The 14,021-nt window shown below is 40.5% G+C and overlaps 1 protein-coding gene across 14 annotated transcripts in view; it reads left to right on the top strand.

Annotated features, from left to right (window-relative positions):
* The window catches only part of ERC1 (ELKS/RAB6-interacting/CAST family member 1), a 544,893-nt gene that overhangs the window by 416,028 nt on the left and 114,844 nt on the right, over window positions 1-14,021 (top strand). For all 14 annotated transcript variants that reach the window (XM_066369492.1, XM_066369490.1, XM_066369487.1 and 11 more), the window contains one exon: window positions 1,593-1,737. In XM_066369492.1, coding sequence (XP_066225589.1) covers window positions 1,593-1,737 — 145 coding nt within the window. The remainder of the gene's footprint in view (window positions 1-1,592; window positions 1,738-14,021) is intronic.

Raw genomic sequence — 14,021 nt, 5'->3', positions numbered from 1 at the left:
CTTGAACTCCTTCACCTTTAAGCTCATTTCTCCACTTAACATATTTTTTCAAGTGGTCAGTGGATATATTTAGACTATCATTATCTCTTTGGTGGTGACTAGAGCTTCATGAGATAAGTCATATGCCATATCTTTGAATTATATAGAGTATGGGGACAGTGGAAAGTTAAGCTGATGTCATTCAGAACCTTCTTCCCTTCTAACAGCAAAGACTAGTTAAACAAAAATTCATTTCCATAATGTAAACTAATCTACCTCTACCCTTTGTTAGTACTGTGGTTGAGAGTTCCCCAGACCTACCCCTCCAGAACACAAAATATCCTTGTTAGAATATTCAAAAGATAGTCTTCCGGTTTGTGGCTAAACCTTTTCCATATGACTGCTATTGAAGCATAATTATCCTAAGAAAGACGGAAGCAAAGTTCAGCTTGGGCAGTACATTCTCAGAGTCAGCATTTCTTTACCTCGAAAGCTCAGGTCACTTACAACATTCCTGTAAATCAAATCTGTCTTCTTAACAGATGACTTACATAAAAAATGAGTTGTTAAGGAATACATTTTAGACAATGAGGCTCACCAACTTCATTCTGATTATTTTGTAAATGACTCATGTTTACTCCCAACCCCCCATTTAAATCCTACCTTCTTTTCTTTCTGGATATTAACCAAAAAGTAGTTAGCTAAACCACAAGGAATCTGTAAAGTTTAAATTATTGTTTCAAAGTGCACAGTCATTGCCAAATAAAACCATAACTAGAAACTTATTTGCATTAGTGAGATAAAAAGACTTAGAGACATACAGAATGCCCCAGAAACAGATGTCTGCTTTCCTAAATCCTGTTACAATTTGTAACGCACTCTATACATAAAAATGGTTTCAGTTTCAGTTAGGCCTTATTTTGCATGGAAGCTGCTGAATAATTATCAAAAAAAATGAGCTAAATGGGTCAAGTGTATAGATGACAAGATTAGTCTTACTTTAAAAATATCATTACCGGCCCTGGCTGGTTGGCTCAGCGGTAGAGCGTCGGCCTGGCGTGCAGGGGACTTGGGTTTGATTCCCGGCCAGGGCACATAGGAGAAGCGCCCATTTGCTTCTCCACCCCCCGCCCTTCCTCTCTGTCTCTCTCTTCCCCTCCCGCAGCCAAGGCTCCATTGGAGCAAAGATGGCCCGGACACTGGGGGTGGCTCCTTGGCCTCTGCCCCAGGCGCTAGAGTGGCTCTGGTCGCGGCAGAGCGACACCCCAGAGGGGCAGAACATCGCCCCCTGGTGGGCAGAGCATCGCCCCTGGTGGGCGTGCCGGGTGGATCCCGGTCGGGCACATGCGGGAGTCTGACTGTCTCTCCCCGTTTCCAGCTTCAGAAAAATACAAAAAAAAAAAAAAATCATTACCTCTGTATCTAAGACCTCTTTGCTGAGATGTAGGTATAACAACATGGGATTCCTGGCTACACGTGTGAACTTGGGCAAGCTCTATAGACGCACTAAGCCTTAAATTTTATCACCCGTAAAAGGGGGGTAAATAATAATAGTAACTTCAGAGAATTGTTTGGGGATTAAATGAAAGTCTTGGCTTTTTCTTCCTTTGCAGACAAGAAGCTCTTCTGGCTGCTATCAGCGAGAAAGACGCCAACATAGCGCTGTTGGAGCTTTCCTCCTCCAAGAAGAAGACCCAAGAGGAAGTGGCCGCGCTGAAGCGGGAGAAGGATCGCCTGGTACAGCAGCTCAAGCAGCAGGTATAAGTAAATGCCAGGAGGGTCATGGGGACCAGCTGTTACACCCGACTCTACCCACACCTCTGCCAGCTCATCTGTTAAGGTCTTGTGTCTCATATTAGACATCCAATGTAGTTAATTTTCTTTTTTCTAGCACTTGTATATCTTTTTAAAATTAAATTTATTGGGGTGGGTTGACATTTGTTAAAATTATATAGGTTTCGCGTGTGCAATTCTATGATACATCACCTTTATATTTCATTGTGTATCTACTGTGTATTGCAGAATCTTCATAAGCAGAGATGTTCATCTTTATAAATCTCTGGCTATGTCTAGGAAATGTCTGTGTCTATTTTTGATAAGAGAACGGGTTTAGAAAATGTCACAAGTCTTGTATGAGAATGTTTTTAACTTTGTAATGATTGGATGAAATTAGTGAAATTCTGCCCATTTGAAATGAAGAAGGCTAATTTTTTATATCCAATTAGATTTCTACTGCAGAAGGCACTAAGCATATTTTTATTTAAATTATGTTCAGGTATTCAGGGCTGGGTAAGCTCTAAAGGTAAGAGCAAAGTTTAGCCCTTTTCTTTTTCAACCTTAAAACTTCCCCAGATTTAATGATTAGTATTTCTGTAAGGCCTTTCATCTGTGCAAATAAAATCTAAAAACGTATCCTTTGATGAAGATTGCACAATAGTGTAACTATAGTTAATGGATAGAACTTATACACTTAAAAATGGGTAAAATGGGCCTGACCAGGCGGTGGCACAGTGGATAGAGCATCAGACTGGGATGCAGAGGACCCAGGTTCGAGACCCTGAGGTTGCCAGCTTGAGTGCGGGCTCATCTGGTTTGAGCAAAAGCTCACCAGCTTGGACCCAAGGTCGCTGGCTCGAGCAAGGGGTCACTCGGTCTGCTGAAGGCCCACAGTCAAGGCACATATGAGAAAGCAATCAATGAACTACTAAGGTGTCGCAACAAAAAAACTAATGATTGATGCTTCTCATCTCTCTCCGTTCCTGTCTGTCTGTCCCTATCTATCCCTCTCTCTGACTCTCTCTCTGTCTCTGTAATAAAAAAAAAAAGCATTCTTTAAAAAAAAAAAAATGGGTAAAATGGTGCCTGACCAGGCAGTGGCGCAGTAGATAGTGTCGGACTGGGACGAAGAGGACCCAGGTCCAAAACCCCGAGGTTGCCTGCTTGAGTGCGGGCTCATCTGGCTTGAACATGGGATCATAGACATGACCCTATGGTCCCTGGCTTGAAGCCCAAGGTCACTGGCTTAAAGCAAAGGGGTCACTAGCTCCGCTGTAACCACCCCCCAATCAAGGCACATATGAGAAAGCAATCAATGAACAACTAAGGAGCCGAACAAAGAATTGATGCTTCTCATCTCCTTCTTTTCCTGTCTCTCTTTGTCTCTGTCACACACAAAAAAAGTAAAATGGTAAATTTTATGTAATATATATTTTACCACAATTTAAAAATTTGGGTGGGAGGTTCTTCTTTGAAAATAAGGAGAAAGTTAACTTTTTTATAGCTGAGCCTCCTTCTTGAATGCTCTTTACTGACCATTTCTATGTGATCAGTAGTGCCCACAGTCCTGTCCTCCAGTGCCACCCCTGCATTCTCAGTCACATATTCCATGTGCTTAGGCTGCCCACATTGCTCCTTTGCGTGAGGAACCGGACTGAGAAAGAGTTGTTCAAGTGAAGGAATTTCCTCTTTTCTATTTTGGGTAATCAGTCATCAATAGCATTTCTGACATACTTAATGCTCAAGTTAACAAGAATTAATATTTACATAATAAAGATATTTTCTGTTTGTAGACCAATATTTAAATTGCTTTAAAATAGACTTTATGTTTATTTATGTAGCTACTTTGCTGAGAAAATACGAAAAGATGTCCTATAGATAAAGCACCAGCAAAAACAGCCCATTGCTTATTTACAAATGAAAGAAACTTTTCCAGTATTCTAAAGTAATTTTTTCATAAGAAGAGGACGTCATCTAATATTTGGATGCCTGTTAAATAAAACAGAAAGAATGTGCTTATTATTAAAGACATCTGTCCAGTAGTTCAGGGCTGAACTTTGGTTTATCAAAGCTGATAATGTGAGTAGTGCTGATTGCCATCGGCTGAGGGGTGGGGGAATGAGGATGTGCTGGTCAAAGGGCACAAAGTGTCAGTTACACAGATGGAGAGGTTCTGAGATCTAATGCACAGCATGATGGCTGCAGTTAACAATACTGGATTGTATATTTGAAATTTTCTGAGAGAGTAGATCTTAAGTGTTATTCCCACACATTCAAAAAAAAGTAGCTATGTTAGATGATGAAAATATCAGTTAAGCTTCATCATGGTCATCATTTCATGATGTATACATATATTAAAACACCACATTGTACACTTTAAATATATACAATTTATATTTGTCAATTATACCTCAGTAAAGGGGGGAGATGATAACATGAAATCGGAGGAATTAATGAGGACAGGCTTTCACTAGCTTGTGAGTATATCTATTTAGCAATATCAGGTCTCTTCAGTAGTAGTTAGGCCTGAAAATACAGACATATGATCTATTTCATGGCCCTTTCACCTTAAACATAAAATAGAATAAATGTCTAGCAGACTAGAATGCTATGTCTCATTCACAATGGCTTTTGATTCCTTGGCTCTCAAGAAAATATGTTTTCACTAGGTGAAAGTTAGTGTTATTAATTAATACATTAACTTATACGGGTAATGTTAGAAAAGAGTCTCTGAAAAATTCCTAACATCTTACAAGTAACAATATGCCTTGAATATTCTGTAGTGATGTGACCTATATATGGAGACAGATAATGTATCAGTAGTTCTCAGGAGTCTTTCCTAACAGTGTTTTTCTGTCTCCCTTCCATGTAAAGTTTCACATATCTGCCCCCTCAAAATGTGTCTGGGAGTATTTCATCTTTTCTCGTGACTGAATAGTATTCCATTGTAATTTATGCACCACATCTTATTTGCGACAACATCATGCTAAGCAAAATAAGCAGACAGCAAAAGTCAAGAACCATATGCTTTCACTCAGATGTGGAATATAAAACTGAAAACAACAAATCAACGAACAAGAAAAACAAACAAAAACTCATAGACACAGACAATAGTGTGGTGGTTACCACAGGGCTGTTGGAGGCTAGTGAAGGGGGTCAAAGAAATGGTGGTGGAGTAAGATTGGACTTTGGGTGTATGGACACACAGTGCAGTGTATGGATGATGTATTGTATAGCATTGTACACTTGAAACCCATTTAATTTTATTAACCAATGTCACTCCAATAAATTTAATTTTAAAAAGTATGTCTGAGATGCTGTGAATAAGAAGGAACTGGTCTTTCCAAATACATTTTGATTCTTGAATTTCTCTGTGTGTACTAACTTTTGGACAAGGATATCCTCTCTTGGGAAGAGGTTATGGCATCAGTATTGTTTTAATTTAAAGCATTTAGTCCTTGAATTACTGGAATGTGCCTCAACCTAAAAGCCATTTTCTAACCAGGAAACAGCCAGCATTGACAGGGCTTTCCAGTAAATGGAGCTGCCACCGCTTGATGGGCCATTGGCATTCATGTGTGATTCCTAATGCCAGAAAGAGGTGAAGCAGCAGGGGGTTTACAGATTTTGGGGTCACCCTCTAAGATGTTCCTAGTTCACTTACACATACACACGTACACACATACCCAAGGTCATGAGTCTTCTTGACTCATTCATGCAGAGCAGCACTTGGAGAGGCTGCATCAGAGGAAGGGGCCAGGGCCAATGAAAAACATATAAACAAAATTTGTCTAACAAAGTCCAGATGTGCTGCAGTGGGTGCCAGCCAGTGTGTTTGCATTATCAGTCAGGAAGAAACCCCCACTGTGATTGTCCAGCACCCACTCTGGACCTAATGTAAACTCAGAGAGAACACTGGAGAGCATTAATACAGTCTGTTTAGCCACAGCAGCCGACACAGAATGGCCATTCACTCAGCATTGTTTTCCTCTTTGTACGTCAGTAATGTTACAGCCTTCATGTTGTGTTTGCTGTTAGTGTGAAGTCTGGCTTTGCCTCTGTGTGCTCAGTACTAATGTGTCATAGGCTGGATGGTTTTTTCTCTTTAAAAGTCAAAGATAACATAAGTTATAAAGGCTACAAACTTAAACTGATTTGCTTGGAATCTAAACAATCTCATTTACAACTATAATTTTTTAATCCTTTGCATTAGAATTAAATGCCAGACAATATTTGTTTTATTCCAACATTTTCTAGGCACAAGGGGAATAAAGACACAGTATTTCCCTTAAAGAAGCTCTCAGTCTAGTGCTTAAAATACTTATTGGCCTAAGCATTTGGCAAAGCCATCTTCTAGGGTGTATTATTCCCTGGCCTTACCATCTTTTTCTGCTGACAGCTTCAGCAAATCACCCTGCATTAGGCGATTTATTTGCCTATTCATTTCAGATTTACTGAGCATCTACTGTGTTACATATTGTATTAATGGAAAACAAATGCCTTTCTTCCTAGTAACTAATTAGACCTAGGTTGTAACTCTGGCTATCCCTTTACTAGTTAGATTACTTCTCTGAGATTTATGTTCTTCATCTTTAAACTTGGATAACATTTCGTACCTCACAGGGTTGGTGTGAAATTAAATAAGTAGCAAACCTGAAGCACTTAGACCCCCCCCCCCCACTTCTGTTCCCTTTCAGATAGGTGTACCACAGTGAGAACCATGCTACTGGTGGTGCAAGTTTAATGAGGGAGAGGGCCGTTTCAGCAAGTAGGGCTCGCATTCTCAGTCATCTCCAATAACTTAAATTTTCCACAGAACTATCTTGTTCAAAATTATATCACTAGTATCTTATGTTCTGTTCCTCTGAGGAAGAATGTATTTCCTAGAGCAGTTAGGTGAACAAAACAATGGCACTTTTTTATCCTTCCTTTTTCTACCTATTTTTTAATACTACAATTTTAATACAGCATTTTTTAAAAATGTCTTTCATAAGTCTTACATTTTGATAATTAAAGAACATCATTTAAATGCCCACCTATTCGAAGTTGTCATAACCAGGAAAATTATAACCCCTGAGCATATATTCTGTTTCTCTCACTTTCTTGTTTTGTGGCTTTCCTTTGCATACATGTCTTTTTTTTAGATCCCTGACTAGAATAACTTTTCCAAATTATGGAAAAAGAAATTACTACAAAATGGCTACTACTTATCAATTGACTGCAATTTACAGGGCATAATTGCTTTCTACACAGCATATCTAATTCACACAACTGTGGATAGTATTATCTTCATAACATAGATGGGGCACCTTGAAACCCCAAAAGATTAAATTTCTTAGCTAAATTTCCATAAGGATTAAGTGTGGGAACCAGAATTAGAACTAATTTTCTTCTTCCGGTTACCATCTTATGAGGAAATTCCACACAGTTGATAATTAGAAAGGTTGTATTGGATTTAAAATACAAACAGTGCTCTGTCAAGTTTGTATGACACTTGTTCCCATGAGAGATAAGAAAGGGTATTTATTTATACTTCAACTCCCCCCCTTCTGCCTGTAAAGAACCTGAAACAAAAAAAAATGGTGTGATTTGTCCCTGTTTTTACAAATTACTCTGAGAAGCACTGTGGAAGCCCCAGAATAACAGTGAGGTAGACTTCAGCTTCTTTTATGTCGTTAGAAGTGGTAGCACTCTATCAGGACGAGACCTGCCGTGCTAGAACAGTGCACAGCACAATGCTCCCCATACTGCCTGCTTCCTGCAGGCTGCAGATCACCTTTTTTTTTTTTTTCCTTTTTGTATTTTTCTGAAGCCGGAAACGGGGAGAGACAGTCAGACTCCCGCATGTGCCCGACCAGGATCCACCCGGCACGCCCACCAGGGGGCGACGCTCTGCCCACCAAGGGGCGATGCTCTGCCCCTCGGGGGGTCGCTCTGTTGTGACCAGAGCCACTCTAGCACCTGGGGCAGAGGCCGAGGAGCCATCCCCAGCGCCCGGGCCATCTTTGCTCCAGTGGAGCCTCGACTGCGGGAGGGGAAGAGAGAGACAGAGAGGAAGGAGAAGGGGAGGGGTGGAGAAGCAGATAAGCGCTTCTCCTGTGTGCCCTGGCTGGGAATCGAACCCGGGACTTCTGCACGCCAGGCCGACGCTCTACCACTGAGCCAACCGGCCAGGGCCTGCAGATCACTTCTAAAAGGAGCAGCAGCTAGGAGCCTGCCTCCTGAAAGCATTGACCACCCTCAGGGTATAGAGACTGTTCTGATGCAGTGATTATAGCGGAGTTTGATCCCTGGAATCCTTACCTATGGGTAGTGAAGAGATGTTCTAACTCTGCTATCCAGGAAGCAGGCTGCGTGACCAGTCTATTTCATCTTTAATAGGGTTAAGAGAATCATCCTCTTAAGCTCTAATACCGCTAAACCTTCATCACCTGCGAACAAGATGTACATGAAATAACCAGTGATTACCATCTCCTTCTGAGAGCAACTGCTAAGAACAGTCATTTCAGGATATAGATTCAGCACTATTGTTCTTAAAGAATATTTGGCTGGCCACCCACTTGAGATTCAGACTGCACAAATTTGGGTGTTTTTCAGGAATATTGCTTTTTGAAGAAAACAAAATAGAAAGTCATTATGCTTTTAAGAAATAACCTTGACTGCTTTGCCTGTGGAGTGGCCTTCTCGCTGGCTCCCTGCTTCACTGAGAAACTCTCTCTTACTTTAAACTCTAAACAGTAAATAAATAATTTCAAAAATAAAAATATTAAAAAGAATCTGAAGTAATTACTTGTAAAATACTAATTTTTTCATAGTTACAGATTACCCTGGCAACGTAGCGCTTGATTGACAGTATTCACTATGAGCTTTTCAGCTTTTGAGTTCCATCAGCAGGTGCTCTACTTGCTTTTTTTCTTATTGAATTTATTGTGGTGATATTGGTTAATAAAATCATGGAGGTTTCAGGTGCCCAATTTTATAATACTTCATCTGTATGTTGTATTGTGTGTTCACCAACCCAAGTACAATCTCCTTCCAACACCAATGCTCTGCTTTCTTTAATAGGATAGTGCCAAGTTAGGTCTAAATAAGATAAGTAGATAATTAAATTTAACTCATAATGAGAAGCCCCGAATTTTGATTGCTTGCTATTTAAAATATCAATTGTTTCTTCTGAATTACATTAAATATTTTAGACTCTAATCTTCTCAAATGCTAATTTCTCATTCATAATTTATTATGAAAGTTGTTATCAGCATTGAATCTATGAATCTGTATTCCTTCTGCATTCCCCTTCTCCTCCGGGATCTCAACTATTCTTATTAATGAGGTCTTAAGACATCTCTCAGGAAATCTATGGTGATACTGACATCAAAAATTCAGTTGAATTAACAAAGATTTTTATGATTGGGAAGGCCTCACATCTTTTATTTACATACATTTGCTATCTGTAATGTTGAGCATTCATTTGCCCACTTTGGTGTATTGGCTAAATTATGTCATCTGTTTCTTTCTTTATTTATTTATTTTAGAGAGGAGAAGGAGAGAGAGAGAGAGAGAGAGAGAGAGAGAGAGAGAGAAAGAGAGGAGGGGGGTGAGGAGCAGGAAGCATCAACTCCCATATGTGCTTTGACCAGTCAAGTCCAGGGTTTCGAACCAGCGACCTCAGTGTTCCAGATCGACGCTCTAACCACTGCACCACCACAGGTCAGGCTCTGTCATCGGTTTCTAACAAAATCTCCTGTAGGGAAAACAAGTTATTGTAAGTGTAGTTCCATTTCATAGAAGGTAATATCAAGGTATTTATCAGCTAACAGCACAAATCAACTATAGGCATCAAAAGTTTATGAGAAATATAGTTCTCCACTTTAGTGTAGATAGGCTACATTGACATTAGTTTTCCTAATTGGAATTCTGGGCCTGGCTAATTCAAGACTTCCCCTGCTGTCCAAGAACTTCTTCCTTGACCAACACCCTTTACTGTTAACAAATCCTTCTTAACTCTCTTCTAAATTTATTTAGCAACATTCACCAATTATTATTTAGTACTTACTAAGTGCCAGGCCCTCTCCCGGGTGCTGGTGATACAAGGGTAAAACAAAGCAAACATGGCTCTTGGGGAATTCTCTTTGTTGTAACTACTTTAAACTACTTTATTCAGCATTTTTACATGTTTTTGTCACATAAGGCATTTTCAACTTTTCGGCCTACATCTTTGTATTATTATATAAGAAAACTGAGCAAAAAAATAAATCAGTAATTTGTTACATAATCTCAGATTGTTCAATCTCTCATTTCAAGAGCTCTAAACTAATTTTAGTTTGTCTTTATGACATATTTTCTGACCAAATTGTCAGTTTTTATTATGCTCAATAGAAAAATTAATTATAATCGAGTAAAGATAGCTAAGCTAACTAAGTTGGCCTGAAGAACCACAAATAAGGCCCTGGCTGGTTGGCTCAGTGGTAGAGCATCGGCCTGGCGTGTGGGAGTCCCTGATTTGATTCCCGGCCAGGGCACACAGGAGAGGCGCCCATCTGCTTCTCCACCCCTCCCCCTCTCTTTCCTTTCTGTCTCTCTCTTCCCCTCCCGCAGCCAAGGCTCCATTGGAGCAAAGTTTGCCCGGGCGCTGAGGATGGCTCTGTGGCCTCTGCCTCAGGCGCTGGAATGGCTCTGATTGTGGCAGAGCAATGCCCCAAGATGGGCAGAGCATTGTGGCAGAGCAATGCCCCAAGATGGGCAGAGCATCGCCCCCTGGTGGGCATGCCGGGTGGATCCCGGTTGGGCGCATGCGGGAGTCTGACTGCCTCCCCGTTTCCAGCTTCGGAAAAATACAAAAAAAAAAACAATTAAAAAAAAAACCCACAAGTATTGCATTACATACTTGTTTAGTGGACACAGAAAAACCTTGAATAATTGCTGTCTTTCTTTCCCCCAACTATTTATGCTTTCTTTCCACAAACTATTAAATGATTTTTATCTCTCTCCTACAGTATTTTTATTAAAGAAATTTGAAAATCAGTTAGTTAGTATCCTTAAAGATATTCTTGAGAATAGTAATATGTAAGTGCAGAGCTGTGTGGTATGTTACGATCTGGTACAAATTTTCCAGAAAGGTGTCTGTTACTTGGAGAAGCTAGCTGATTGCCAAGCAGATACTAATGCACCAGGCTGTGGTGCAGGGGATAAAGCATCGGACTGGGATGCAGAAGACCCAGGTTCGAAATCCCAAGGTCGCCGGCTTGAGTGCGGGTTCATCTGGTTTGAGCAAGGCTCACCAGCTTGGACCCAAGGTCGCTAGCTTGAGCAAGGGGTCACTCGGTCTGCTGTAATCCCCTTCCCCCAGGTCAAGGCACATATGAGAAAGCAATCAGTGAACAACTAAGTTGCCACAACGTAGAATTGATGCTTCTCATCTCTCTCCCTGTTTGTCCCTGTCTGTTCCTCTCTCTGTCTCTATCACCAAAAAAAAAAAGAGATTCATCTGCACATTTGAGCAGTCTGCTCCTGGTCTCTTTGGTTTTCCAAAAGACTGTTCCAGTCTTTTTCCAGTTGTTCCAATTACACTTCCAGGTGATCCTCATTGGCACTGGAGGTGATCCTATACTCGTCAATCAAGTATTTTCATATGCTTTCTTAGTTTTCTGTTGTGTTGTCTTTTACTTGTTTAACCCTATAATGCCAGTGGCCGAGGCCAGGCAGTCCACATTGGATTCGAGAAGACGGTAGAAGAACTGCAGAGCCAGAGGGGTTGGGCCATTCTGTTTAATAAAGTCTCACAATGGCAAGCAAGCACACAGGCAGGGGAAACCACCTTTCAGGCAAACAAACAGCAAAATGGCCCCTCACAGTGATGGGCAGGCAACCCATGCATCTGCAATCCCCAAGCTCTCTGGAGCGCAAGCGCCCATGGCCTTATATAGGCCACACACACGTGGTGCTGCCTCGTGCTCACGCACTAATCAGGCAAAGTGCTTACACCTGGAAACCCACAAGCACACCTAACACAGCTGCCCCACAAACCCTAATAAGACCACTTTATTTCCCCAGTCTCTTTAAGTTCTTGATGGAAAGAGGTACTTCACTGTTGCCCCAAGTATTTTCAATAGGTACAGTATGAAAAATACCTGAATTATATTAATTATATGGTAACTAATTATTTTTTATTAAGTTCTGTCTACTTTCTGGCTAACAGTTTTTAGTCTCTCTAATGAGTTACAGATGACACATATGGTACTTTTATTTATTGCTTCTTCAGGTAGGGTAAGAACTCTGACAACTGCTGATTGGGCCCAGGAAGCTGGCCTGTGCTTTCAGTTGGCACTTACTGTCATCTAGCCTTGTGTACAGTCACTCATCTGTGAAGCCACGTTTATCCATTCCTTCAGGCTGCCTCCCCCGTTAGAGTCCTGGTCACTGGCAATGGCAATAATCAATCTCACTCAGAAATAGTTTTTTCTATTGTAATGCTGGTGGCCGAGGCCAGGCAGGTCCACATTGGACTCGGGCAGATGGTAGAGAAACTGCGGAGCCAGAAAGCATCGGGCCATTCCCATTTAATAGATTCTCATAATGGCGACAAGCAGGGCAAAAACCGCTGCTCAGGCAAATGAACAGCAAAAACTGCCCCTCACAGTGGTAGGCAGACAATCCACAATCCACCTGAGCACAAGCACCCATAGCCTTACATAGACTCTTCACACGTGGTACTGCCATGTGCTCACACACTGATCAAGCAATGTGCTTGCAACTGGTAAACCAGCGAGCAAAGCCTAACACAGCTGTTTCCTTCACACATATAATGTCGATTTGTTCTCTCTTGCTCCCTTTATTTGGGGTTATTTTACTCCCTTGGTTTTAGTGATGTCCAGGTCGGTACTTTTCTCATTTTGATTTTAGGCCTTTGTTCTCACATGTTATGGTGCTGACATTTGGCTCACCTTTAAACAAATTTGTCATTAGTCTTTTTCTTCCTCGTAGCATTGAAGTCTGCTATTATAGTCGCCTGATGTGCTAAGAGCAGTTAAGGTTGAAAAGACACTTGTATCAAGTTTTCTGGGCACTTGGAACTTTCCAAGTGAACATTACTTTGGATTAAAATTTCTCATGCTTATTTATGATTCAAAGGAGAATAAATTTTTGAAAGTTTCATAAATTCCCTTTGTTTTTGGTACTGAGATTTAAGAAAACAGAATGTTATCATATGTTCCACCTCCAACTTCGGTGTACATGTTGTTTTTTTTATCATAGTTCCTTTGAAAGAAAATGCTGTCGTAATATTCATTCTAAAAAAGTCAAGCTCAGCCTGAGCTGTGGTGGCGCAGTGGATCAAGCGTCGACCTGGAACACTGAGGTTGCCAGTTCAAAACCCTGAGTTTGCCTGGTCAAGGCACATATGGGAGTTGATGCTTCCTGCTCCTTCCTCCTTCTCCTTCTCTCTCTCTCTCTTCTATAAAATGAATAAACAAATAAAAATTTTAAAAAAAGCCAAGTTCAAATAATTTTATTTTAAATGTGTTTAATTTTGAGTAAAGAATATAAATCTATTGTTTTGTGTATAATAATATGATTGTTCTTACTAAATTTTAGGAAGAACTGGCTCAACATTGTTTTAAAAATGAAAGTATGGATCGTACACATTTAAAAAACTCACATTTTGTTTTCAAACCTTAGCCTCAGGCTCTCGCCCACCTGTTTAGAACTACCAACTTGGAGGCCAATAAATACTTAATTTAAATTCTTATCAAACATACTGTTGTTTTCAAACAAAGCTAAAATAGTATGAGGACATACTGATAATCTAATATGACCCAGTTAATATAAGTCACCATTTTGGATTTATCATTCTCTTTTCCTTAAAAAAAATGTTATATGAAAAATCCTTTTAACAAGTCAAGAAAATATATCAGTAAGCTCCTTGCTCATTTAAAGCCATCTTCTTATGAATGAATTTTTTTTCCTTTGAATGAAATTGTTAATGAAAATTTGTTGCCGACAGAGAATGGCAAACCAGCCTTTAAAGCCGCATACATAATGTCGCCTGACCAGGCGGTGGCGCAGTGGATAGAGCGTTGGACTGGGATGCGGAAGGACCCAGGTTCGAGACCCCGAGGTTGCCAGCTTGAGCGCAGGTTCATCTGGCTTGAGCAAAATAAAAAATGCTCACCAGCTTAGACCCAAGGTCGCTGGCTCAAGCAAGGGGTTACTCGGTCTGCTAAAGGTCTGTGGTCAAGGCACATATGAGAAAGCAATCAAGGAACAACTAA

Source organism: Saccopteryx leptura, chromosome 2 (genome assembly GCF_036850995.1).
Source record: "Saccopteryx leptura isolate mSacLep1 chromosome 2, mSacLep1_pri_phased_curated, whole genome shotgun sequence".
NCBI lineage: Eukaryota > Metazoa > Chordata > Mammalia > Chiroptera > Emballonuridae > Saccopteryx > Saccopteryx leptura.
The sequence above is the reverse complement of the archived record's forward strand: the minus strand, read 5'-3'. Positions and strand labels throughout refer to the sequence as shown.